At 45.8% G+C, this 27,998-nt stretch overlaps 1 protein-coding gene across 1 annotated transcript in view; it reads right to left on the bottom strand.

The window, feature by feature from the left end:
* The window catches only part of CRIM1 (cysteine rich transmembrane BMP regulator 1), a 178,856-nt gene that overhangs the window by 53,953 nt on the left and 96,905 nt on the right, over nt 1–27,998 (bottom strand). The window contains exons 5-7 of the mRNA XM_037165394.2: nt 21,094–21,215; nt 9,877–10,059; nt 7,325–7,522 (exon numbers count right to left, since the gene is read on the bottom strand). Of these exons, the coding sequence (XP_037021289.2) occupies nt 7,325–7,522; nt 9,877–10,059; nt 21,094–21,215 (503 nt within the window). The remainder of the gene's footprint in view (nt 1–7,324; nt 7,523–9,876; nt 10,060–21,093; nt 21,216–27,998) is intronic.

Raw genomic sequence — 27,998 nt, 5'->3', positions numbered from 1 at the left:
TTTAAAGCTGGGGGCTTACAGAGCTAAAAATATTCAAAAGGATGTACTTACTGCAAGCTCTTACATCAGTTACCAGAGAGGTACCAAAAACATTCCGAATGATGGCTATTTCTATAATACCTATACAGTTTTCCCATATAACTATTTGAAACGAAGACCTCTTCACTTGAATATGTAAATCTTGGTATGTTTAAAAATAATTTCATTACTGTCTAGTCGGACCTTGTATGGTGGAAACGAACAACCTTCACCTGAAAAGTGCTGTCGGGCGCTTTAAATATAGGTGTGTTGAGACCCATCTGGTCCTTAGAACAGAGGCAAACAGTCTGAGGTGATAAAGAATTTAAAAATCAGATGGTCTAAGAAAGCCACAGTGAGGTAAAGCCAAAAATCTCTTGAAAACGAGAAAATGTGATTACTCGTTAAAATATTAAATTCTATGAGGTTGACAAAAGCCCAGAGGAAACCAGTTCTGCTACTCTGGTCAATAGTTGTACCAGAAAGAAGATGGGACCTTCCTGTTCAAAGTCGGAATGCCTTTTCTGAAGGGCATGGCTCTTAATAACCTTCAGTAACTCCTGTTTGGTTACCTAAGAGTTGTCTCCTGTCCAAAAAAGTTTAACACAGTCTCAGTAGAGATTGTGTTTGTTTAAGTTTGTTGGAAAAACATTCCTATCATTTCAAGAATGACTAAATATTTTTCATTCACATAGTTAGCATTCCAGACTATGTTTTCCTGCCTCTGTTGATTAGATGAAAATTAGCAGGCCCGAGTCTGAACTATTAGCTTCAATTATTATCTCAGGAGGAAAATGATGAGACTCCCAGCAGTAATGCCCTTTTAGAGAAAGAGACAGAGCGGAAGTAAGGAGGCACCTGGCCGCTGCAGGCCAATTCCACAGGAAATACCCGATAGCTGCGACTCTGAACGCTGTACCATCAGAGGCAGAGGCCTTTAGAGGTTTGTCCGATCGTGTGTTTCAGGATCAGTCCTGAACAATGACGTGCTGATGCTACCTGAAATATCTAAAGGCAATTAAAATGACCAGGTAAAATCAAAGCACTGTGAAATTCATCCGTAAGAAATTTATCATGCTCGGGTTAAAGACATAGGCTAACACTGGCTTTGCATTTGCTACTCACCGAATGAGCTGGTTTGGACAGGCAAAAAACAAAAAACTCCAAAAAACAAAAAACAGACTGTGCTGTATTTTAACTTCCATTTATGGAGCTAGTTCCCAGGATACTTAGAGTTAAAGGATGAAACAACATGCCTAGGATTCTTTGAGGTATTATGAATATCTGATTATTTTTGGCCCACTAATGATGGCACAGTATACGGGACTGAAGCCATACCACCTATAAACTGAGCTTTGATCCCTGTCATGCACCAGAATGGTCATATCATGAGGCCCTGTGGCATCTTTGACTTCACTGCCTCTCAGGTCAGCCAAACTATGCTTGACTCTTTGCCACAGAAGCAGTAGCTTAATCATCGGAGATACTGTTCAGCGAGAAAGTACGATGGGCAGGGCTGAAAATATTTTTTCTGGTTGCAAGGAATTCCTGCCCAGATATGTGCCTGGTACAGACTTTTCTGGCGGCCTGGTAGACATTGCATTTGAAGGGTAGCTTGGTTCAAACTACCAGCATTTACGGGAAAGAGTATAGTGCTTCTGTGAAACTCGGCAAAGGAGAGGGGCAGGATGTTTGAGGTACGGAGGAGGAAGGACAGCTCACAGGCTCTGGCCCTGCAGAGCCGAGAACACAGCAGGCCCTCTGTTGGGGGTGGGGGGAGGCTGGTACCGAAGCAGCTTACTAAATCCACAGGGGTCAAGGAATGCCCAACACCCCCTCCCCAACACCTTCCCCGGTAGGACCAGGATTCCCCAGGTGAGAGAGCCAAGAAAGTGAGGTGGCAGGAAGAAAGACAGCCGACTGTGTGGTTCAATCATATTTCATCATATTTCATAAATCCAGAGAATCAGAAGTGATCCAGGCACACGAAGTGTCTCAGTCCTCTACTTCAAGGGGTGGCTAAGTCTGGCAGAATTATTAGGTCTGCCTGAAGCTCAGCTTGGCTTTGGTTACAGCTCTGCCAACAACACTCATTTAAGTTTTCATTGTAGAAAACTTTTTAAAAAAGTACTGAAGTATTAATATATAGAACAATGGCCACATATACACCCACTACCCAGCTTCAGTGATCTACAAATAACTCTGATTTACCATCTGAAATGGGATATGGATGTTGCTTCCGTCTCAAAGAGAAATAGTAGAAAGTAAACTACACATTCGCCCCACCAGAGTTTGGCGTTTACCTACTGGCAACCCACATCGCTGATTGTTACCCTGTAAAATACTACCTATGTTGCTGTAAGTTTTTGAAAAGTGATGCTCTTGGCATTGGCTCTGAAACCCCCACGGTCATCACAACCAGCAGCTCCTCCCAGTGGGAGAGTGCACACAGCCGACCTGAAGGGCAGCCAGCTGGGTGGGATCCAGCCACGGCTCAAGAGGCGGCGGCAGATCAAGCCGGGCATCAAGACTTCTCTCGAACCAGGTGTCGCAGCCAAGCTGGCCTCACAGCTGCCCGCATCTCTTGCATTTTTATTTAGTCATCGCGGGCAGGCCACACGCATCTCGCAACCAAAGATTCCCTCTCCAACACCTTATCTTACCTTTAATTATAAAACAAACAAAATGTTTCATGGAAAATGGTACTCTGTCCTTAGGGTCTCTCTGACATTAAGAATCAGTTTAGGCTGCATTTGTACCTGATGTAACTGGGAAAAAATTAGCAAATTATTCTCCATAGCTAAGTGTGATAGTAAAATAAAAAATCCCGCCTCTGGAAGTAGCCAGACTAACAATGCGGTGGCACTTACAGGCTCACAAGGCATGTCTCAGAAGTATATTCAACATGACAGTGGGCATTAGCCTTGGAGGGTCTGCAGAGGCCCCGAGAGAACTCTGTGATTCCGGACTTCAGGGGCCGAACTGGGAGAGAATGAGCCACACCTCACACCCAGGCTTGGAAGGCCACGTGGCTGCCCCTGGAGGAGGGATGAGAGCTCCGCGCTCATCAGCAGGGTGAGTGGTCAGTCTGACACTAACTGGTCCAACTTGCCTCTAGACGTCTCCGTGCACTCTGCGTTCTGGTCTCAGAGCAAGTTTTCACAAACAAACATTCTTTTGTTATTCTCTCTTCAACCGGCTATCAGCGTCCGAGGCTCTGGCTGGGAAACCCTGTGACCGAGTCTGCAGCCTGTCTCAGTAAGAGGGGTCTGCTTGGGATTTGCTAGCCTGGTCTTCCTAACTCATTCACTCATCATTTATTCCTCGACAATTCTGAGCACCTCCTGACCTGACAGGTGCTGTTTCAGAGATCCAAACTAATATGGTACATTCCTAGCTGATGGGGGACACAGTCTCTCTCAGACCACCGGCCAACTGGGCTGTAGTAGTGCCCTGTACGTATCATGGGCAGTGGGCCTTGCAGGGCCCAGGGCCCGGGCTCTAGGGACACACTGCTCTGCCGCTTTGGAGCTGAATGACCTTGGGGAAGTTACATGACCTCTGTACTTTTGTTTCTGCGATGCTAATCCGGGACACAGTAACTGAAAAAGAGGGAAGGTGTAAGGAGCAAGTGAGCTGATGCTCCTACAGCACTCAGGCCTGGCTCACGGTCAGTGTGCAAGCAAGACACGTGTCTGCTGCTGTTCTTAAGGGTTATAAATAAGTGATGCAAACAGTGCAAGATGCCGAGGAAGACCTAACTGTGCTGCCTTCTTCTATTTTTTTTTTAGTTTTGAAGGAGATAAGGACACAGCTTCCAGATGTACACTTAAATTGCAAAACTTCATACGCTATTCCACGCATTCCCATCTTAGCTCTTTACAGGAGCCAGGAAATAAAAATGACGTGATAGATGAACAGAGAGGGAGTAGAGGGAAAGCGGCAGGTCAATCATAAGGACACAATCGGTTACAGACCTGCCGACTGGGATGGCTTATCTGTACACCTGAATTGGGTGTTGACAATAACTTGGTAAGACTTAACTACGAGAGTACTTCAGTGCCCGTTTAAAAAGCACTTAGGTACTTGGGAGTCGAGTGAGCTGTCAAGTGACTGCCTGGTCTTTGCAGGCCTCCAGCATCATGTCCCCAGTGTTCCAGGAGTAACTGAGCACATCATGTTGCCACGTGGAAGGTATGTATCTTTAATAAGAATCAAAGCCACTACACAGTCCTTCCTCCTCCCTGCAAGTCCTACACACTGTATTTGGTAATGCAGTCATTCATTTAGAACAAAAATTGAAACACACGGTCTTTGTGTGAGTTCTTTCATATAATTTCAGGCTCTGACTATGTACCTTGGGATTGCAGCTAATAGAGCAAGGGCCCAGGTTTGTTATACATCTGTGTGCAGAGGAATTTATTGTGTGGACAACCTGCATAAATGCCAGTATTTCTGTTTTTCTCTAAATAATGCTGGGTGATTGTGTATTGCACATTAACCTTGCTTTTATCTTACTTCATCCAATCCTTTCGCTATTCTGAAGTCACCTAAAATCCCTCTGTAATATGCTGCTGAGAAAAATATTTTCAAACAGTCCTACTGACTCTCTCGGATCCTACAAACTAAATAATGCAATTCATTCACCTTGTATTATTTTGTAAGTTTCTTCTTCTTCTTAATAACAACAAATAACCTTGTAGCATCATTCACCTTACATTATTTTTAAGCTTCTTCTTATTAATAATAAACAACCTTGTGTAGAGCACCATTATCTGAAGCTGTGTGCGGTTTCTGATGCCACACCAAAAGAAACTTTCTGTGCCCCGATTACAGCATAAAATGGGAGGGTCACTGAAGAGCAAACAAAATCTTATATGAAACTCACTACTTACCTCAGTTGAAAACAAAAATAAGACATACAAGATAAATTAGTTCTCTGAGAACCAGACAGGGAATCTTTGAAGAGGTTTGATAAAGGGCGTGAAGGAGACACAAAGGAACTGGGGCCAGGAGAACCTGTGAGCTTGGGATAAAGATGCTGAGTTCTGTGCGGTGGGAGGTCACGTCAGAAACACCTGGGGTAGCCGTCAAACTGCCAATGATTTCTCCCCCTTAACCACTCCTATCTCTCCCAGCACCAGCAAGGGAACTGAAAACTGGGGCGTGAGTAAACTGAGCCGGCACTGGGAGCAGCGGGAGCAGACAAAAATGCAGCTGAATCCAACAGACTACTGCATCCCAGGCTCAGGCTACATAATGGCAATTGATCTTGGAGGAAGTGATCTAAACCTCTCTGGATTTTGATTTCTACACCTCTAAAATGGACTAAGCAGATCCTCTGCACAGTGGTGTTGTAAGGATTCACGGAAATCAGGTTCACATACAAACCACTCACCCCACACAATCCGAATGCGGACATTCTTTGTCTCTTGGGTTAAGTCAAAACAGCCTAAATATTCTCTGTGACGTAAACCGTGAGCTGTTGCTCATTCCTCTTTGAGTCCAATGGCATTTGCAGATTACAGGAGGTTCTTAATAATGTTTTACAATCAAGGGCCAACCAAAGCTGCCATTCTCTCCTCAAACAGTGCGGGCGAGATTAGACCACAGCCCTGTCTGCGCCACAGACGCCCAACGTGAAGTGATCAAAGCAGCGCTCACCGCCCACGCCAACAGCTACAGACGTGAGAATAAATCAGCCAGTTTCACGTGTATTTAGTTCTGTTTACCGACTGCCCCCCTCTATTCACAGTACGCACGCCAGTGGTGAAGATGAGTGCGGCAGAAGGGCTGCGTTCCCTCCATGCACTTTCAGGAAGGCCCTGTTTTTTTTTTTTTACACCATTTCATAATCTCACTTTCCATCTATGATTCAAGATTCCTGAAGTTAATGTGTTAGGGCTTACTGGATTACATATTTCTGCTTTTAATTTTTCTTACATTATCACGCACATACATACTTAAATATTTCAAGTTGACAACAGAGCGCCTCTAATTCTCAGGGACAGACATTCTCACCTTCACCAGTTTTGGCAAGGCGCCCTTTCCCATACAGTCGAGTGTGCATCAGGCACACACACTTCTGCACACACTCCGTTGGCCAGACTGAGCCGCTCACTGCCCTTAGGGGGTGGGAGAGGCATGCATGTGAGGGAGGGGTGGGTGATTCCCACAAAGCTGGCTGGTCACCTGGAAGCCATAAAGTTGTGAAGCGTGGCAGCTGCACTCTGACTAGTGATGGTGAGGGAATCGGTGATGTCAACGGAACTGGAGTCCTCGGGCTTACATTTTTATATGATTTTTAAGGCTGTTAATAATGCTAACCCCTCAGAAGTGAAGGAAGTAAGCCAGGCAGGCTCTAAAATGGGAGTTTATGAACATTTCGGTAGAAGCAGAAGACTTCTTGATAGAGGACTGGGTTTACTGAATGAATTCCTGAAAAGAACTGTGGGTTCCTTAATAGCTGTTTTTTTCCCCCCTAAAATTTTAGAAGGATTCATCTCCAATACAGATTCATTTGTGACCCACTTCAGTTCACTCTACTATGCAAATATGCTTAATGACGAATATTCTCTATTGGATCGATTGGTCAGTATAAATATCCGACCTCTTTTCTATACTAACAGAAATGGACGGAGGATGAAGACTGATGTGCATGAGTGTGTAAAGAATCTTCCCAGGTCATGGGAAATGGACTGAAATAGAGGGTGAGACAAAAGACTGGTTCAGGATGCCTCAGGGTCCATTCCATTAAACGGGGTGACAGGCAGTGAATGTGGGAACCAAGACGTAAGCACAAGCACGAGAGGGACCGCAAAGCCAGCGCCACCTTGAAATTAGAAGTAGGACAGGTGCTCGGAGTGAGGACAGAAGGCAGTGCAAACTGCTTCTGATGGCTCCGGGCTCTTTTCCTAGTGGCTCAGACTCTTGGGCTCAGACTTGTGGAGCATCACAGGTCGAACATGCTATGCTGGAGTCATATGGGTCTTATTCCCAATTTTATTTCACTGCTCTGACCTTTGGATGTTAATTAGACTTGAAGTGAACTGAATTAAAAGATATATATTCTTGTGAAGTATTCAGAAAACTATGTCTGCAGTGGTAAAACAGACCCCACGATCCTCCTCTGTGAATTTGCAACATTTCCCCCAAATGATAAATTCGTCGGCAACTGGTAAGGGCGTGAGGCAAACATCACACCCAAGGAAATAACAAACAAACAAACAAGGCACGTGATGGTAGCAGCTCAGACCACACGACACGTTCGCCGGGGACTTGGGAGAACGGACGAGGCGAGGCTCACCTTCGCACACGGGGCAGCACTCCCCAGGCACTTTGACGGGGTTCATGCAGTTCTGCCCGCAGACCGTGGCGACGCAGTGGGGCTCCCCGTTGATGCACTGGCAGAAGGTGCAGTCGTCTTCCCGCCACCGGTCCCCGTGGGCGCGGATCTGCCCACTGGCATAGCAGCCGGCGGGGTTGTTGAAAGGATACACTGGGTCTAAATTAAAGCAAAAGTTCACAGTGAGATTTAGGGCATCCTACCTGTCTTATCTCTGCCTGAATGCGGACACATTTCTCCCAGGTCCTGGTTATCAACAGCTCTTTTCCATCGTGAGCAGCAGCAGCAGCAGCTCAGGGCTGCACAGGTATCTGTCTCTGCGGGCACATGCAAAAGTCGCTGTCACGCTGAATTTACGTCCACCCCCAAGCCCGCAGGACGGGGAACCTGCAGCATAAAACCCAGTGTGTGGGTGTTATCACTTCATAAAGTTGCACAACTCTGGGCATGGAGCTGGGGCTTGGCAATCAGAAAACTCAGATCCACCTTAGGCTCTGACAACGCCTTCCAAGTTGTCCATTTACATGTTTATCACACCTCAATTTCACTCCCTGTGAAGTGGAAAGGATAATGCCCTCGTCTAACTTCGACTAACAGTGTTACTTCCAGGACGAACAGAACTCTATCTCAGGGTGCCTGGAGGTCCGTGTGGACAATACTGAAGAGAGCACGGGCTGTCACTGTGGCCTTGCTCACCACAAGGCTGGTTGAGACACACCGTGGTGGTGGGGCATCACTACTTATGCCCTGTGGGGAAAACTAAACCTATGCTATGTTTCTCCCTGTGAGCTGGGCAGCCAAGCGAGGATGAAAGACAAAAGCAGCCAAGGCTACTATAAAATAAAATGTTTTCTGAGGTTAGCAAAGAGGACATAAATGCTGCATACAAAGTTCCCAAATACCATGATAATGGGAGTGACTAGATAAATCAATTTCCTTTTTTTGAAAAACACATAAAGTCTGGTCTCAACAAGCAAGTGCTGCTGTGATGGGAGGGAAGTCCACACAATTTTGAGTTTGGACCTCTTTATACTAAAGAGGTCACAGGGCATTATAAGAAAAAAGCCAAAATTCAGAATCACACAGACACCTCTTTAGAAAGCCAATCTTCCAGAGATGTAAGCAGCCAAGAGCCCCGAGTGAGATAAGACTTTATAAATTCCTTTATAAAGATTACATTGCATACTTCATTTCTGCTTTGAGCCTGGGTCCGAATGCCAGGAAGTGAGACATAACCGGGTCTGTGCCCAAACAACTCATCCCGATTACTACACAGACCACGTTTTCCCACCACTGCTACGCAGTTTCCGAGACCGTGCTAACTGGGGGGAGGCTGGGAACAAACCCACGGGAAGGTTCAAAGTTTGATGTGCTTTTTAAAAATCCAAAAGACATCTAAACAGTGAACCACCTTTCTCCTATGTTGGCTAAAATAATTTCTTAAAGGGGAAAGGACTTCACCGCTATGAATTACCGCTCAATGTCAGTAATGTAGCTGGCATACTTCAAACATGCTCTGATCTTCAATATGATGTACTAAATACAGCTCAAATACTGAAAGGGATTTTAAGAAAACAGAGAGAAGTATGGCACACGACACAGCATTCTGTCCTCCTGCCTCATGTGACAGGCAAGGCAGACACGTCTGACTCCAGACGGCCAGGCCTGGTCGGCACAAGCAGGCTCGTGGGACACTCTTCCCGGGGAACGGCCCAGCATGCGAGACAAGAGACACAGGCAGGGCACACTGCTCCTGGCTTCACCGTGCACTCAGACAAGTGACTGCATTTCTGAACTTGAGTATCTTTACTACAATATGAGTTGTAGTAAATAAGGTTCAGAGTTATCATTCTGAAACGTGTATTATTTCTGATTACCTAACATGGGAGGGCGGAGCCTGTTGAAGGAACACTATTACTTCTTGGAGGGAAGGGAACATCGAACGGGCTCTGAGAGCCTTGGTTAGGTCTCTGGGTGGTGGCCACACCACGCCCCAAGATGACCCCAGTACCTCCACCTCACCTTCTCAAAGGAGGGGGAGAAGCAGGGTCCTGGCCCCACTCGGAGGGGCGTGGGTAATGGGAAGGACGCAGGGTGAGTTCCTCTCTGAGCTGGCTGGCTGGGACTGTCGGTGACGAAGGCTGTCCTGTCCTGGCTGAGCAACCCAAGGAGAGCAGGAGGTGAATTCTAGGGTCGCAGGGAAGAGAACGTCCCCAGGACTCGCTAACAACTGTTGGAACTGCAGGGGCAGGACAGACAGCACTTGAGGGAAATCTCACGTCGACCCCTGGGGACGGGGGATCCACTGTCTACACCCAGGACATAACTTCCCTCGGGGCAGAATCTTCACAGTCTAGGTGGTGTTATCGGTCCCAAAAGAGAGACCGTGATGCCATAAAACAGGAACTCCTTCCATAATCCTCTTTTGGGGTGAGACTGAACTGGGTCAGTTTTGACACTAAAACTCCGAGCCATGAATATTCACATGCATCTTTAATGAGCACGGTCCTCACCTTCGCACACGGGGCAGCACTCCCCCTCGGGCACGTAGTACCTCTCGCAGCTCAGCGCGCCACACTGGGCTGTGAAGCAGATGGAAACGCCCCCTTGGCATTTACAGTAGCGGCAGTTGTCCATTCGAAACAGATCTCCATCGTTGTACTCCACGTTGTTGATTACGCAGAACGGCTTTGTTTCTGAAAGGAGTTCAAACAAACAAGGCACAAAGTCATTTCTGGGCTGTTTCCTCTTCTGCTTTCTTCAAACCGCCTCTAGAAAATTCTGTCCTTTGGCAGGGGGTTGTAATTCAATGGAAACTTACTAAACTCAATATAACTTCTTGTAACAAGCAATAAAGCAATGTGAAGTAAACAAAACATATGGTTATTCTCTTTGCCCCAAGTAATAGAAATTCTCCTTAGCAAAATCTATGCTGACTTTCCCCTGCTCCAAATAAAGGGAACCATTTGCCTGTGACATTCACATCACACATGTGAGCTTTAAAGAGATTCCATTTGTGTAGATAAACCAGCCTCTAACTCAAAGAAATGATCCTGTCTTCACATTGGGTTCTGTGCTACCTCAAAAGTTTAGCTTTTTTGGAGGTGATATTCTTCCATTTCTCCATGTGCCCCACCTTTTTTCTCTCCATGTGGTTTAATAATTTGTCATTTTAATAGCACTTGGCCTTTACCCAAACTATTTCTATCTGCATCACTTTATGTAACCCCAGTCACACAAGCCTGATGTAGATATTCATATCCTGAGTTTAGAAGTGAGTGGATCCTATGTAATTTGCTAAAGTCACAGACTGAGCAAATGACAGAAGCAGAAACAGCTCTTCGACTGAAACCCTGTGAACTTCCCACCAAGTTTCAAGGTCGTGCTTTGCTAAAGGCTCAATGTCCTGCCTTTAGAATTCTCACCATGACACCCAGTGATTTAAAATTTTTTTCTCTGCCCTGAAAAATTCTCCCTAAATTCATTCCTTATCTTTAATTTTGGTTGACTTAAGAGAACTCCCACCAAAGACATTACAAGAAAAACAAAGCTACTGATCAATATTTCTTATGAATATAGATATAAACACCCTAAAAAATACTAGGAGACTGACTCTGGCAACATATAAAATAGATTAAATACCATGACCAAGTGGAATTTATTCCAAGAATGCAAAGCTAGTTTAATATCCAAAAGTCAATGATATAATATGGCATGTCAATAGAATAAAGAACAGAAATAGCACAATCAACTCAATGACAGAAAAATCATTTGACAGAATCACATACCCTTTCATTTAAAAAAACATTCAATAAAGTAGGAATAGAAGTGGCCATCCTCAACCTGGTAAACGGCATCTATGGAAAGCTCACAGCTAACATCACGCCTCGCAGTGAAAGACCGAGTGTTTTCCCCGTAAGATCAGGAAGAAGACAATGATGGCCACCCTCACCACTACGGATCAGTGCTGTACTGGGGGTCCTAGCCAAGGCAGTCGGGGAAGAGAAGAAAAGGTATCCAGACTGGAAAGGAAAGAGTAAAACTATCGCTAGTTGCAAATGACATAATCTTGTGTATAAAAAAAAAATCTAAGGAATCTACTAAAACATTATCAAAACTCACTTAACAAGTTTATAGAATTTCAGGGTAAAACTGCAAGCTCTAATAAACTGTGCATCTACACATGAGCAATGGACAACCTGAAAATGGTGTCAAAACAATTCCATTCACAATAGCCTCAAAAAGAATAAAAGAACAGCATATTTAATGAAGTGCAAAACCTGCACTGTGAAAACCATGAAACATGGTTTAAAGAAACGAAAGGAGGCCTTAATAAACGGAAAGACATTTCATGTTCATGAACTGGAAGATCATGTAGTTAAGATGAAAATATTCTCAAAATTGATCTACACATTCAATGCAATTCTTGTCAAACACTAGGCAGTCCTTTTGCAGAAATTCCAAACCAATCCTAAAACTCACATGGAAATGCAAGGGACCCAGAACAGACAAAACAATCTTGAAAAGGGAAACAAAGTTGGAGGACTCGGACCTTCCTACTATCAAGCCCTGTTACAACGCCACAGTCATTAAGGCAGCGTGACACTGGCAAAAGAACAGATATACAGTCCAATTAATCAAGAATTCGTTCAGAGTTCAGAAATAAACTCTTACATCGATTGGCTTTTGACTGGGTGCAAAGACAATTCAGTGAGGGGAAGAACTGGCTTATCAACAAACACAGCTGGGGCAACTGACATCCGCGTGGAAAAACAATAAGAATGAGCCACTGTGTATTACATCATATAAAACAACAAACTCAAGGTGAGTCACAGCTACGCTTTTGCTCTCATAGCTACAACTATAGAGCTCTTAGAAGAAAGCATGAGTAGATCTTCGTAATTCTGGATTTGGCAAAGGTTTCTTATATACGATACCAACAACACAAGCAACAAAAGAAGAAGAGGTAATTTGGATTTCATCACTGTCCGCTCTTCAAAGAACACCACTGAGAAAGTACAAAGGTAACCCACAGAAAAGGAAAATATATTTGCAAATCATATACCTGAAAATGAGTTGTATCCTCTTATAACTGTGAACACATTAAGTACTCTTATAACAATAAAAAAAAAATAACCAAAACTGAAGACGGAGCAAACTTTTGAATAGACGTTATCGCAAATAAGAAAAGAAATGGCCAATAAACGCAAGAGAATATGCTTGATATCATTAGCTATTTGGAAATACAAAGCAAAATGTCAGCGAGACACTGATTCATATGCTTAGAAGGCTCTAATTAAAAAGCTATAGATAAATATTGATGAGGGTGTGGGAAAATGAGAATGCTCGTAAGTTGCTGGTGAGCATGTAGGGGTGCAGCTGCTCTGGAGAAGAGCCAGCAGTTCCTGAAAATGTTAAATGTAGAGTCACCATATAATCCTGCAACTCTGATCTTAGGCATATGAGTATACCATACTTTGTTTACCCACACATCAGATGGCGAAGATTGAGGCATTTTCTTTTTTTTGGCTCTTGTAAATAACGCTGCTATGAACATCTGTAGACAAGTTTTTATGTTGGTATATATTTTTATTTCTCTTGGGTATACAAGGTCTGTCCAGAAGGTATCCAGCAATGTAATATGACAAATAGAGACATTTATTGAAGAAGATACAAGAAACACTACATAGAAAATGACGCCTCAGTCCCCTTCAAAGTAGACAGCTTGGACCTCACACGGTTCTCCCAATTGCCATCAACTGCCCCACTGTATTTTCCTGAATCTCACTGCTGGTCTGAGATCTTTTCCCTTTCAAAGGTGATTTTAGTTTGGCAAGAAGCCAGAAGTTCAGAGGTCCAAATCAAGGCTGCAGAGCACAGGTGGCAAACACGAGGCCCATGGGTGGCCCCCCACCTTGTTTTATCTGGTCTGGCACCTTGTTTCTACCCTGCGGCAGTGCCAAGCTCTCGCTTAACTGTTAAGGAGTCGTTACATTTATACAGTCATAAAATTATATTTGGCCTTTTGAAGGCAACCACAAGGCTGATGTGGCCCCCGCTGAAAACGAGTTTGACACCCTTGCTGTAGAGGGGCTGAGTCACCTGGGTGATTTCATGTTTAGCCAAAAAACTCTGCATGAGCACAATGCCTGAGTAGGCAGGTGTGTTGCTGTGATGAAGATGCCAATCACCTGTTGCCCACAGCTGCAGCCTTTGGAATAATCTCAACAGTTTCCACAGAGGAATGTTCAAGCTTAATGCAAAATATGATGCAGATTTACTGCTCCACTCAGTCATTTTGAATGCAACGGCCACACAGTACACATGCTCACTCAACAGTGTCTACTGCCCCCGCTGACTAGTACAGTGAAGTCATCATTGTTCACGCATACACATTCCAGTCCACTCTTCCTGGCTGCCAGGTTACATCAATGTTCTGCAAACTGTTCTCATTATATTAACAATGGCTGGACTTTTTCTGGACAGACCTTGTATATCCATACAATCAAAATATTTCTTGGCCATAAGGAAAAAAATGTAGTTCTGATACATATAATTAACACGAATGAACTTTGAAAACATTAAATGAAAGAAGCCAATCGTGAAAGACCTATTGCATAATTCTACTTATATGAAATGCCCACAATAAGCACATCTGTGGAGAGAGAAGGTAGATTACTGGTCGCCTAGGTCTGGGGGCTTTGCAGGGAATAGGGAGGGGCTGCGAATGAGTTCCAGAGTGCTGGGGGGAGGGGCTGATGAGAGCGGTTTAAAATTGCTTGTGGTGACGATTACACACCTCTGGGAACATGTCGAAACACTGAATTGTACAACCTCAGTTAATGAATTGCATGGTACCATCAAAATACTCCCAGGAGGAAGAACGTTCTCCTGAGCTAACACGCCCCTTTTAAGAAGGTGAGAAAAACTGGATTATGATACACATGTCTTGCACGGACTCCTCTGTCCAACATCACTCCTTAATATGTCACCTTGCAGGTTCGAAATAGACTCCCACTGCATTTGGAGTGCAGTGTCCAGCACAAGTAACGCCCCTTCTTCACTACGAACACTTTTATTCCAAAACATTTTTTTTTTAAAATAAGCATGTAATTCCGTAACATGACATTATCACACTCAAGCACACCATATTCTACGTAAAATGTTTGAATTAAAGCTATAAATTATTAACACGTATTATTACCCGGACGAACCACACTTAAGCAGGTGTTACTTCTGCTGGACCCTGTATTTATATTTGTATTGTATTGAAGGACAATGACTTTTTCATTTGATTTTATAACAATCTCTGTACAGAAGATGGAACAAGTTATTGATATCCATTTCTTCAACGAGGATAATGGAATTTAAAGTGGTCAGAAGACTTGCCTGAAGTCTCATAACCGGTCAGAGACCGGCTGTGTGTCTATATTGACACAGGTGGAGAATGTGCTTGCGCCTGTTCCCCTGTGCTTGCTGGGTGTAGTATTTCTTTTTTCAGAAAATTAATGGTATGTTAAAAGGACTCATTCACCTATATACATTTAGCCATACTAATCTGAGCAGATATCAGAAGGACCTGGGCAGTGAGACCTCAAGTTCCAAAACACAGAAGATGGGGTGCTTTACAAATGAGACCTGCACACTGGGGGGGGAGGCGAAATACTATGCTCACACCATGCTGAGCATCCACTCAAACTGAAGAAAAAATTCGCACAAACCAATCAATATTAATTACTTAGCTGCATTAACCACCCACATCTACCATCTGGGTGAAGCCACAAATTTCGGTGTAAGATTTGAAGAAGTCAGGAGGGAAGATTCTGGTTATGAATAAAGTGGTTCCAGATGTTCATGGTGAGGGGTGCAGAAGCTTAAGCAGCAGGGGACAGGATTGATGGTGGCCTGGGCCAGTTAGGTTTCACTAGCTAATGCCCAGAGAGCCGGGAGTGGAATTTAGAGTGCACTGCTGGTGGGAGTGCAGACGGGTGCAGCCACTGTGGAAAACAGTGCGGAATTTCCTCAAAAAATTAAAAATGGAACTGCTTTTTGATCCAGTGATTCTACTGCTGGGATTATACCCCAAGAATCCTGAAACACCAATTCAGAAGAACCTGTGCACACCTGTGTTCACAACAGCACTATTTACAATAGCCCAGGGCTGGACGCAGCCTGAGTGCCCATCAGTAAATGAGTGGATCAAAAAACTGTGCTACAATGGAACACTATGCAGCAGAAAAAAAGAAGGAAGTCCCGCTTTTCGCAGTAGCATGGATAGAACTGGAGAGTATTATGCTAAGTGGAATAAGCCAGGTGACAAAAGATAAATACATATGATCTCACTTATAAGAGGAAACTAATATACAAAACGAACAAGCAAAATAGAACCAGCGGCATGGAAACAAGGAACAGACTGACAGTGACCAAAGGGTGGAGGAGGGCAGGGATAAAAGGGAAAAAAGGGGAAAGGACTAGTCAAGGATCAAGTATAAATGACCCATGGACATGGACAACAGGGTGGGGATTGGCTGTGGGAGCAGGGGGGACGGGGCAGGGGAGAGCAACAGGGAGAAGCCGGGACAACTGTAATAGAACAACAATTAAACACACACACACACACACACACACACACAATGAAATTCCAGTTCGACACTGCGGCAGACTTTAGAGGCTCTTCAGAAAAGTGCATGATAAAAAGGCTGGCAGTGGTCTCTGAGGAACAACAACCAATCACTTCTTCACCGGTTGGGGATAGATGCGAATCTCAGAACAGTGTGGGGATTACCACAACCTGTGCAAGAGAGCAATTTAAATGGCTGTGGAAAAGAAAAAACTACTACAGAGAAGTAATTTGCTACATAATATGTATTTTTCAATGCAGAGGTACATAAAAAGTATCTCTTTAGTGCTTTTGTGATTTGTGTTGGCCCAATTAAATTTTATGTTTCTAAGTTCTGAAATCTTCTCTTCCCCTTTAATACACGGTCCAGCAGAAGTAACACCACTGAGTGAGGCTGGTAGGGTAATAATATGGGGGTAGTAATTAATAGTCTTAATTTGAACATTTCCCCTAAAATGTCATATGGTGTGCTTAAGTGTGATATTGTTATGTTACAGAATTACATGCTTATGATTTTGTAATAAAATACTTTTATGTAATAAAGTAGAGGCGTTATTTGTGCTGGACCCTGTATATTCCAGACCTCCTGGGGATGAACACCACCCCCCCCCCCCAGTACTGACTGATAATAACCTTGACCGCCTGCCACACTACACTGATTGGCAGACGGTGATAGGTATACAGTGTCAATGGAGGAAAAGACTAGAATATAGAACTTCACATCAGCAGGGGAGAAATGTAAAGAGTTACAGTTGCTGCCTTTTCTCTTCAATCTCCTAGTAGAAAACAGCTAATATTTTGCCTCTGGTCTCATCTCACAGCGGGTGGTGAGCTGTACAGGAAGCTGTACACCATAAGCCAAAAGAGACACAACTGTATACCAGGTGAGAATCGTCTGCAAATTTCTCCATAAGTTAACGGCGAGCTGATATAAACACAGACAGGATTCATGGACAAAAACCTTTAGTTTTCCTACAGAGGAAGGGAGTTGGTGTGCTATAGTACACCAAGCAGATACTATTTAGGGATAAGAAAAACAGAACAATACTTACAAAGGACTGCAAAAGATTATATCACTCTTTGAGCAAAATCAACTCAATATGGCTCCGGGAACAGGATGGATGCTCAGTAATGCATATTAAGTGGAGTACTTCTCTCCAAGTACCATGTGCACTGTATAACTGCAGAAATGGACAGTCTGTCCCAGGAACATCACTGAGCATTACTGCTATACAGACAATGGATTCTCAATAGATGTTTTTATACTAATTTTCTTATTTACAGACTTCAGGTCTGAGTTTTCTAGACCAAAATTTTACATAAGGATCAAGCTGGTTTTGGGGATGGCTCTCCTGTAACTGATCTATTTTACAGGTTAGTTTCTGAGGCTGGAAGAGTCAGTTATTAGTGAAGAGACATAAACCAAAATGTTCCATTTTATTTAGACTTTTGTCATATGCACTGAACTGATCGTATCTAAGAAACCAACTATTTCACATTCTGTGCCTGGGATTTCAAACCCTGATGTCTGTGAGCAGGACAAAGATGGGCCAGGGTGGGACAGCAGGGTGTCCCGGCCGCAGATCGAGAGCACAGGCCCACCCTAAAGGAAGGGCCATCACTCGGCTCTGGTGCACAGATGATGGAAGTTTTGTCTGTGGGCTGGAGCAGACACAGAGCTGTTATTTGAGGGATGTCTGGGGCTGTTCCACCACCGCTCTGAAGATCACCCTTCTAGGTGATGATGTTGATGACTTCTAAGTTGACATAAAAGGAGCCCAAGCATGTCATCTGTCCCTTTAGTTTCTAAACAACAGGGCCCTTGTTCAGCCAACACCTCCCGAGTCCGGCCTTCATCAGAGAATGTGGCCATGAACTATCACAATCTGGTTGGCAACCTGCCCAGCCTTCCACCAAAAACGCAACCAAAACAAACCAAACCGCAAAGGGAGGTAATGTTTACAGAGAATGTTCTCTCCACCTATTCACCCAAGGGAATGTTTTCAAAACTCGGGAGTTCCTGAATTCTCTGAACATTCTGTAATCTTGTGCTTTCCTTCAATGTGTATCATTTAAAAAAAAAAAAAACACAAATGTAAGCAGATGGGTTATCTGGATGGCAGCTCAGGAACTGAGTGCGCCATGCAGCCTCTGTTTCTGCACGTGGGTCTGTTATGTAACCACTCGCCCCCTGCCCTCTGAAGTGGGGTTTCTCTGTCTGCTCCTCCACGTCGTGGGAGCCTCGAAACCGAGAGACTAGGGGTGCTCCAGGCATCCAGGGTCCAGCCGTGTGTCGAAATGATCTCCAAGACCTGCTTTCACTGAGCTGTGTTTTCATATTGGCTTCTGCTTTGTAATGGAGAAGAGCAGCCACAGGAAACAGGTTTCTGCTTGGTGGTATTAGAACAACAGAGGACATTCTCTAGGCACCTTCTCCAGTTTCCGTAAGAGATGAGTGCTGCCCTGTCCAGTGAGTGGGCTTCTCTTCTCTAAAAACCAGAATAGTGGATCCGACCCTGCCTCCCTTTCCTCTGGTGGCCGGGCAGCTGAGAGCTTGCCAGCATCAGGCAGACGCTTGCGGACTGCATACCTGTGGGTGATTTCCTTTTGCTTTTAACCTTTACCTACTACTCTATGGTTCTGAGTCTCCTTTTTCATGAATAATTTTCCACTACGAAATTGTAGCCGTTCTCACTGAAACGTTGCCTCAAATCCTTTGTGGATAAGCAAGGCTTTACACACACACACAGATACACTCACTAAACTCTGCTTTTTCAGGTGATGATAATGAATCTTTGATATGTAACAGCCTTTGATGGCAACCTTATGACAATAGTAAGACTTTCCCAGGGCACTGGGTGGCAAAGACACCCCCCCACACAGAAATGTGTGCATGGGTATGTATACATGTGTTGGGCAGGTGTGTGTACCTGCGCATGTATGTACCAAAAGAAGTCACATTCAGACTGAGACACACTGTCCTTAAACATCATTCTGCAGGATTATGAAGCTTCACAGCATGAGAGTTCCTAGTCTCATCTACAACGGAATGACTAATATTTTAACAGAGACACTAACAGTAAGATGAGAAATAAGACAAATATCACTCAACACGTTTATGGTGGCAAGAAAGGGGCACCACCGGCAACACTGTGACTGTGCTTTGTCATCTCCACATTTCCTCCCGGCAGACGGCCAGTGCAGTTCCTGAGGGTGGAGCTCCACAGGGAGGGGCGGGCCCTGGAGAGGAGTCCACGCCACGGAGGTGGGGGTGTCACACTGGACCGAGAGGTAAAGCTGCCATCCTGAGAAGACAGGCCTGACACTTGCGTATCTACAACCACAAAGCAAAGACAGAAGGCAGGCCCACTCTTCTTCATCACGGAGGACACAAGAGCGCACTGCATCACCACAGGTGGCATTTCCAGGGGACAAAGACTCAGGGTTCAAGTGGGGCAGTCAAAGTAACCCCTCTGCGGGCTGGTATGAAAACAGCCAGCTCCAGAGGGAGGTTCTAGAGTGAGAGACAGTCCGCGTGCCTACAGAGAGATGCGCACTGGGAGGGAGAAGGTCTGAGATGCTGGGGCCCAAGGCAAGAAGCCACGAGTTCCATCCCAAAGGGTGCGAGTTAAAGACTCACAGAAAATCCTCTACCATCGATTAAGCTGCAGTGGTCCCAGAGTAACAAGGTCTCTGCTTGGCCGCTGGCTGGTGTCTACTGGGCATTACTACCGGCTGGATGACCACATGGCTGTGGGGAGATGCCGAGGAGAGATTTGCGGGTGCACGTGGAACCTTTTCCGCTCGTGTGCTCGTATCAACCATGTAAGTCAGGAAGCCCACCTGGCTCTCTCTACTCCCTGGAACGTGCAGAACAGTGTCTTTGCACGTGAACAGGAGGTGGGAATACAAAATAGTGAGACTATGTGCTCTTGAGGCGCAAATCCAAGTGCTTCACATATAAAACCTCACTTAATTTACTGGAATTCATTCCATCTCACAGACTTGGAAACTGAGGCCCAGGGAGGCTGAGAGATGCCCAAACTACACACCTAGTGAGTGGAGGAACCCCTTTCCAAACAGAGGCCGTTTGGTTCCCGTCAATGCTCTCTCTCAACCACAAAGCCATCCTGCAAGCATTTCTACAAAACAAAACCACGTGCGCACTGGACTGAACACTCCAGGACACAATGAAACAGGACTTCACTGTCATAAAACCTTTCCTCTGGGGGAGGGGAGACCTGGGGGGGGGGAGAGGACAAATAATCTTCTGAACTAATTTCTTCTAGGTAGTAGCTGGTGCAGGAGTTTCTGTATGTGCAATGTTGTTGCATTTGTCCAGATCCATCCTCATCTTCCTTGTGAATCTAGGTATTGACTAAGCAATGCTCTATTACTGACATCTCACTTGGGTTTCACGCTTTGTCTTTCTTCTGGAAATTCTGATGGAGGGGCATGTTTGAGGTTCTCCTTCCTTCTAGCGTGCAAATCCAATAAACGCCCTGCCCCTGAACACCACGCCCTCTCATCAAAGGTGAAAGGGAGAGGTGGATTCTATTTGAAGGAATCTTGTGACCAGAGAATCCTATTTCGGGGCCACACAGCTCAATTGGAAGCAGGCCAAGGCTAGTGACCAAGCCCGTGACAGAGATGTTCTGTCTATGCGGGGAAGTGTTAACCTAGAGGGACGGTGTCTTTCCTGGTTCAAATCGCAGGAGCTCCAATGTGGTATTCGTTCTCTCCACTGCCTCCTGAGGGCAGTGAGGTGAGGGGGCAGGTTGACAGGAGGACTCTGATCACAGGCTCCGTGACCTGGTTTTTTTTTTTTTTTAATTCTAAAATTGCTTTACTACTGAAACACGGCAGACTATGACAGCTACATGCAATCTGCCAGTACATTTATAAAATTCTCTGTCTTATGGATGATGGAATGATGATGCCCTCACGTCCTTTACCGCCCACTGGAATCGGAACCAGATTTCTGCGGGACTTTCATCAAGTCCCTGAGTATACTCCCTGCAGTATAAAAGGCAGAGACAGCTAGATTGAACCCTCCCTCCTCCTCCTGCACAAATGTGCCCTCTCTGAGAACAAGAGAAACCCCACGTACCATTAACACATTCAAAGACATCACAGCACCTTCCAGGTGTCCTGTCTCCACGAGAGACTATGCGGGGAATGGATCCCACCTCACACACGGGGGGACCACATAAGCCAGTGCGACACTCACATCTGAAACCAAAGAAAAGGGAGGGAAAACCCCATGAATAAACAACAACACAGAAGTCGGGAGACCACAAAGTGGCTGTGGCCAACTAACTCCACTCTATGGCACTGTCTTGTTTATCTGGTGTCCCTGGGGGATGGGGAGGGGGCTCTAACATCATCTGCATTGCATGTAACCAAGGCTCATCTACCTAATATACACCCAGGTTTTTAACTTTTACCATTTTGACAGAAGGATTTCCAAAAGGCGTTACTTCATTGCTTACTTAACTAGACCAGTATTGAGCATAACATTTTCTCGATGACTCGGGGCCATTTTTACATGCATGCATTTTGTTATTCCATCAATCGGGGGGCCTGCAGAGGCCGCACAGAGAGACGGCTGCTGTGTGCAGTGGCCCCCTGTTGCTGCTTTGCCGCTGACCTTGAGGAATCCTGCAGAGATTTTCCTGGCTCTTCTTTCAACTATTAAGTTGTCAGCTTTTCAGTCTTTTCTTTTCGCGTGTGATTGTGTCTAGTAGTGCCTTCATGTTGATCCATGCTAATTAATTCATAATTGTGTCTAGTGGAAGAAACAGACTCTGACTGAAGACTGGGGAGCTCTTCATAAAGAAAGGGCTTGCGCTTTTCTAAGTGGACTCTGTGACAGTTATTAGGAAGATGAAAGCCTTAATTCTGGGACCTTCTAAGCTGCATGTATGCCTTTCTCGCTACAGGCACGAACGAGGTGTTCCGTGAACTTCAACTGTGCTGTGAAATGTGCCTGAATATAGAAAAACAGAGGCAGGTAAAAATCAGAAGAGAAAAAAAAATAATGTGGTCCCCTGTCTGATGCTGATTGGCTGGGATGAAACAGCAGGCAGGAAGGGGGCAGCTCAGGGCGGCAGAGTGTCAGGATGCTGCACAGGGAAGGAGCAGTGTGCTGCCCACCCCGGGACTCCCCTGGGCATGGAGGTGTGGTCGGAGGGTGGAGAGGACGACTGTGGGAGTTCGCAGGTAGACAGAAGGGAAAGGAAGATGCCCTAAAAGGAGCCGTCCTTCCGGGAAGTATGTAAGTGTTTATGCACAGTAGGGGTCAAGGGCGGGAGAAGGGAACATTCCCAGCAGGGAAGAACTATTAACACATCCATGAATTCTTATTCCCCCCTTCTTACGTGATTATTTTGTTCCTCTACCGCTCTTCGGATCTTTAATAAAGTAAAATATTCCTGTAGCCTGCGAGAACCTCAGTAATCGGGCCCAGAGGTTTAATTACATTTCTAGTTAACCACAGAACTGAAGGAAACACAAATGGAAGTTACAATTTGCACCAAAGATCATCAAAGCCACCGGAAAGGTGTGAATGACCTCCCCCGGGGCCAGCCCTCTCAGGCCTCTTCTGTGTGGAGTGACCCGTTATATCGAATTCCTGGGAGAAGAAGGTGTTAGATAATTAAGGTTTTGCTGCACTGGTATTTCTACCTATGGTGTAAAATAAACGTCTGCCTGCTTTCTGTGAGTAGAGCTGGGAGCTCTTGATTTGTAATCTGTATTCCTACTGGACAATCATCTTCTAGGACTGAATAAATATGAGCTGGGCTTTTAGTCCCTAGTAAGGTTATTCTATAGCCTTTCATTTTCAGGTAGCCACCCACTGCAGTGGTAAGCACATAACCATACACTGTGATATTACAGTAGCAATATGCTCTTTACGTTTATTGCAATTGACACTCTAAGTACTGAGAGCCCATACCCTGATCCCAGTATCTGGATGCGATTACAGTGAAAGATTCCTACAAGAACATCTGGGATTCACATTCTTGCCTACTGATGTGTTCCAATCATTCTAATTTAAACACCAAAGAGCATACGACCAACCAAAAAATAGGTGTTCAGACGTTGTCCTTCAACCCTCAGCAATCTTTACTGAATACCTACGTGCCCTTGTGTGCCTGGGCCCCTGCTAGGCTCTCGGAAATCATGCCAACCTGAGAACCTAAGTCGCTCTAAGTCGTCTCCTTCCCTTTGGATGTTTGACCTACATCCCAGCATTTGTATGTCTTGTTTCCCTACAGACCCACACAGATTGTCTCCAGCTTGTTCCAGAAGCCCTGACACTGTACACAGCTGCCTGTGAACACACTTAGAAAAGGAAAACCCTTCATGCTCAAGTTTCACTCCTGCACCAGAACGACTGAATATTAAAGATCCAGGGACTCGGATGCCCTGGGTTTTGCTGGCTGTTCTCCTCCCCGCACCTCTCCCTTTCTCTGCATTGCTCCTGGCAAGTGCTCCCTCCCTGGGCCATCTTCTGACTTCTCACAGCTTCCCCTGAACTTGAGGTTCGCAGATGTTAAAGACCATCGGCACCTCCAGACAGAGAGAATTTAGGAAAGACCCAGGAAAGGTGCAAATGTGGGCTCATGGCAGACATATATCAAGCAACTACTCATGGGGTTGAAACTTTATGAAACAGCCATTTCTTTTTGCAGTTTGAAAACAGTCAAATAGCAGGTTCACATAGTTCAACAGAACCCAGCTGACGTGAGCTACCTTTTGACGGGTAGGTCTACACTCTGTCGGGTAACAATGGGGGACACCATCAAGACCCTTATTTGCCAAGGAAATTTATTCTGTCCACAAATTAGGTGAGTCCAATGTGGTTTTTTACAGGTCTTTAATAAAAGTATGCTCCCCTATCTACAGATGAGGATGGGGAGGCAGAGAGCTTCATCACCTGACCTGAAATCAAATCGGACTTCCTGTCCTGTGTTTTCCACTAAAGGAGATGCTCTCCTATCGAGTCAGGAGGAGGAAACACTGAGTTACAGAACTGAAGCGGGCGAACTGTACCTTGTCCTCACCACCTTTTCTCCCCTTTTCATTCTTTTGTGTCATTGTCTCCCTCCTCCCCATTCTCCTCCCACCTTTCAACCCAATGCCTGAATGAAGAGCAAGCAAGGGAATGCAGAAAGCATGGATCAGGGGCAGGGGAAGGAGACTCACGGGGGGTGGGGGTGGGGTGGGTGCTGTCTGAACTGATGCCACCCCTGACCGCATACGTCGGAAACCCTCCCTCCCTCAGTGTCTAGACTCCAACCTGGTCCCCGCTCACCCAAGTCTCTGCTCCCTAACTTTGCCATATCCATCCTCTGGCTCAGTTCCTCTACTGTGTCATCAAAAACCTTCAGTCACTCCTCACCTGACTGATCACACGGGTCTTGGGCTCTCATTCGACCCTCGAAGGTCCGTGTACCGTCTCTCGTAGAATTTCTCTTCCTCCCCCCGCCCCCGCCCCGCCCCGCTGGCCTCCTGCTCTCCAGACAAGCCCCGGCTGTGCTGTCCCCCGCACTGCTCACCCTGTTCCCTCCTGCACATCCCCCGCCAGCCCTCATCTCCAGCTGCCTGTCCAGATACCATCTGTCTTTCTGGGCTGGCCTCAAATAGTACTCTAGTTTTTTAAGGCACCTCTCTCTCACCGTTTTGTGGTGACTTGAGTACTCATCTTTCCACAAGCTCCTTTTGGATCTCTCACATATATTCATGAAATAAATACTGTTTAAGTGAAACAGAACTAGAGATGAATAGAAGAGGGACAACAGTAACTGAACAAACAAAAGAAAGTGAGAAGGAAAGCAGTGAGAGCTCTGTATCCTGAACTCAAAAGAAATAGTCCTTAAGGCAAAGCTATTGTATTTGCATGATACCTTGAAACAGAAGTGTCCAGGGCTTTGAATTTTTTTTTTAAAAAAGCAACAGCGTGAGGTGAAACTCACATAGCCTAAGAGTCACCCTTTTAAGTGTGTAAGTCAGTGTTTTTATATTCACAGGGTTGTGCAGCTATCTCCACTACCCAGTTTCGGGAGATTTTCATCACCTCAAAAAGAAACCCTGAACTCCCTTCACCCTCCCTCCCAGTCCCAGGCAACCACAAATCTGTGTTCCATTCCTAGGGATTTGCCTCTTCTGGACAGCTCATATTACATAGAATCATACAAGAGATGGGCTAAGGGCTTTTTAACTTCAAACCAGAAACAACCTATATTTGCAATGGGTAGAAAAATCAAGCCTCCGATTTTAACCTCAGTATTAAAATAATGGCCAATTAAGGTGCCGTATTAATAAGTGTTTATGTAATGAAATCGCCGTGCACAGCTGCAGTCAGGTGGGTTGGGTAAGCTGTCTTTTCTTCTCCAGAATAGGCAATGGAATTCGGCTCAGTGGGCATCTGAGTACCGGAGAACAATGACGAACAGCACTCAGAAATCATCTAGGCCCCTAGAGGGCACTCCCTCCCTTAGCAGCCCGTGCTGGCTCCTTCCGCCTGCGGAAAAGCCGTGCAATCTGGGACTGCACAGACAGTCCCAGGCAGCCCAGAGGCTCTGGCACAGCTTACGAGGCGCTTCAAGTCTGACCTCTCCTTATCTCCCAGCTTCCAGCTTCCACGGGTCCCTCCTATGCCCCGCAGTTGAGCAACAACGGCAATCTGGCATTCACTACACCTACCCACCCCTGCCCCTTATCACTCTGTGCCACGGCTCAGGTGTCCACCCGCTTTGAATCCCGGCCTCTCTCTTGCCCCTGGTGAATTCTACACGGCTTCAGACCACCCGCTCGACAAGGCCTTCTCTGATCAAAAAGCAACCGGGCTTCATTTTCCTTCCTCTGACCTTCAACAGCACCCAGGGGCGCCTCGCTCTTGGAGAGCACCTGCTCATCCCACAACATCGAAATTCTGTTTTTCCTCCTGTGAATTCCCCTTGTGCAGAAGACACGCCTTATTTGTGTTGTGAATGGAAATACTGAATGATAAAGGCATCTGCACACTAATCCAAAAGAAATATTTTTTTCCCCATGGCTAATACACCAGAGGTTAGACCATGTACTGTTTTTATAGTTTATATTTTTATAAGTTTTAGACTGGAAGCTAATAGGTGCAGTGCTTTTCAAAATTAGTGTGTGGAGGAAAAGACTGGAGTATGTCTGGAATGCAGATTCCAGGGTGCTAAACACAAAGACCGTTTTTCTGCAAGTGGGGGCCGGGGTTCCGGAGTGTGCCTGCGCACTCTGAAAAGCTCTCCAGATCGCCCCGAATGGGACCTGAGACCCACTCTCGGAGAAACTCATTTCTTGAGGTGCAGGCTCTCAGGTCACCATCACTTAATTTGTACTTTCCATTGGAAAAAGCCAAGGTCAACTAGTTTTAGCATTGTAATGAGAACGAGGATTAATAACACCCGGCTCTCGGTCCTTTACAAAGACTGTTTCCTGTGAAACGTGTGCAGTGAAGAACAGAACCACTTTATTTACAATCATCCACCAGAAAATGTGTGGCCACCAGCAAGCCATTTAAACTCTGGGACGCTCAAGTCTTCTCAGCCATAAAATGAGGTGGCTGGACCATAATGAGCTTGCTTCTCACTATAAAATCCCACGATTCTATCAGTGCCAACCCTATTCCCATCGCTGCCACGGTCTGATTCTGGCTCATGCCTCCCTGCTGTCTGCCTGGCGCATACCACGGCCTCACCCTGCATGCTGGTCCCTCCCCTCACCCCCTTCCCTGTCCCCGGGCACCTCAGCCTTCAGACCCAGCTCAAGCTGGGCCTTCTCTCTGACGCTTTCTTGGTCTTTATTTTCTGGAGGGAGAGCATACTCACACATGTTCTACTCTTTTTCCTTTCCTACTCACGAAGCCCAGGCCATGCAGGAGAAGAAACAATAAGCCCAGCACTGGTGTTTTCATCCACTAGACTTGTCTTTGTAACCCAGTTATGGCTTCGTTACTAAGGAGAAGAATCAATATTTGTTTTGCTGGAATGACCAGAGAAATGGTAGAGGATGTTGAACTGCAGGGAGCTGCTGGAACAGGCCGTGGGACCGAGGCGCCCTGTCTGCCACCCCTGTGCCATTCGGCAAAGCACGAAGTGCCCCTGGAATGCGCCCTCGTGGTGGGCGCCACGCAGAGCTGCAGGTAAATGTTAGTCACGCACTGCCCTACAGTCGGCTGCTGCTGTAGAGGAGAGAATTTGGGAGCAGCAGACCCCTCCTGTTCCCCAAGCAGATCCTCACCCCTGTCCACACCCTGGAGGACAAAGGCCTCCGTGGGGCCCTCTGCAAAGGACCGCTGGGCTCGCTCCGCATTCGCATTCAGAGTAAGCGCCTGAGCCTTCCAAAAGGCGAGAGCCGCTGTCTGTAAACCAAAACCACTCTTCGCAGGTGGGAGGGAGGTCTCCTTTCGGTCGGGAAACAGGGAGGAGGAGTGAGGAGTTAAGAGGGCAAAGTACTTGTACTACCAGGATTCCACAGCGCAGTGATGAACTAACCGTCAGGAATGAAAATTACAATGACACATAAAACATTCCTGTTCTATAAAAAGTAGCTTCAACTTTAATTAAATCTGATGTACTATCTTTCTACTCATTAAGTTGCTTAACTCTTTCCAGAAATGTGTAAGTTTTAAAAAGAGGCTGCAAATAAAACACCCCAGGAGAAGCGGGTTTCCCACCCAAGAGGCGTTGCTCTCCTCAGGGAAAGCCACGCTCCTCCCCAAGGAACTCGGCGAGTCTCCCCACATCCCCTCCGGGGAGACTGCCTGCACTCTAAGGCACAGACCCTCCTTTTTATTTTCTTAGCTAATTCCTGTATGATCTCCTTGCTTGTCGCCCACCCAGGCTGGGGAACACGTGCGTCAGCACAGCAAGCAAGGGCCCACCCGGAGGACCCTCCCTCCCAGCGGCCAGCCCTCCCCTTTACAGGAGTTACCACCTGTTCAACCTACAAATGACAGTCTTCGCTTTCCCTCCCTGG

Source organism: Artibeus jamaicensis, unplaced genomic scaffold (genome assembly GCF_021234435.1).
Source record: "Artibeus jamaicensis isolate MK-2021 breed Jamaican fruit bat unplaced genomic scaffold, CSHL_Jam_final contig_465, whole genome shotgun sequence".
Lineage (NCBI taxonomy): Eukaryota > Metazoa > Chordata > Mammalia > Chiroptera > Phyllostomidae > Artibeus > Artibeus jamaicensis.
Note: the sequence above shows the minus strand (reverse complement) of the source record. Positions and strands in the feature narration are given on the sequence as shown.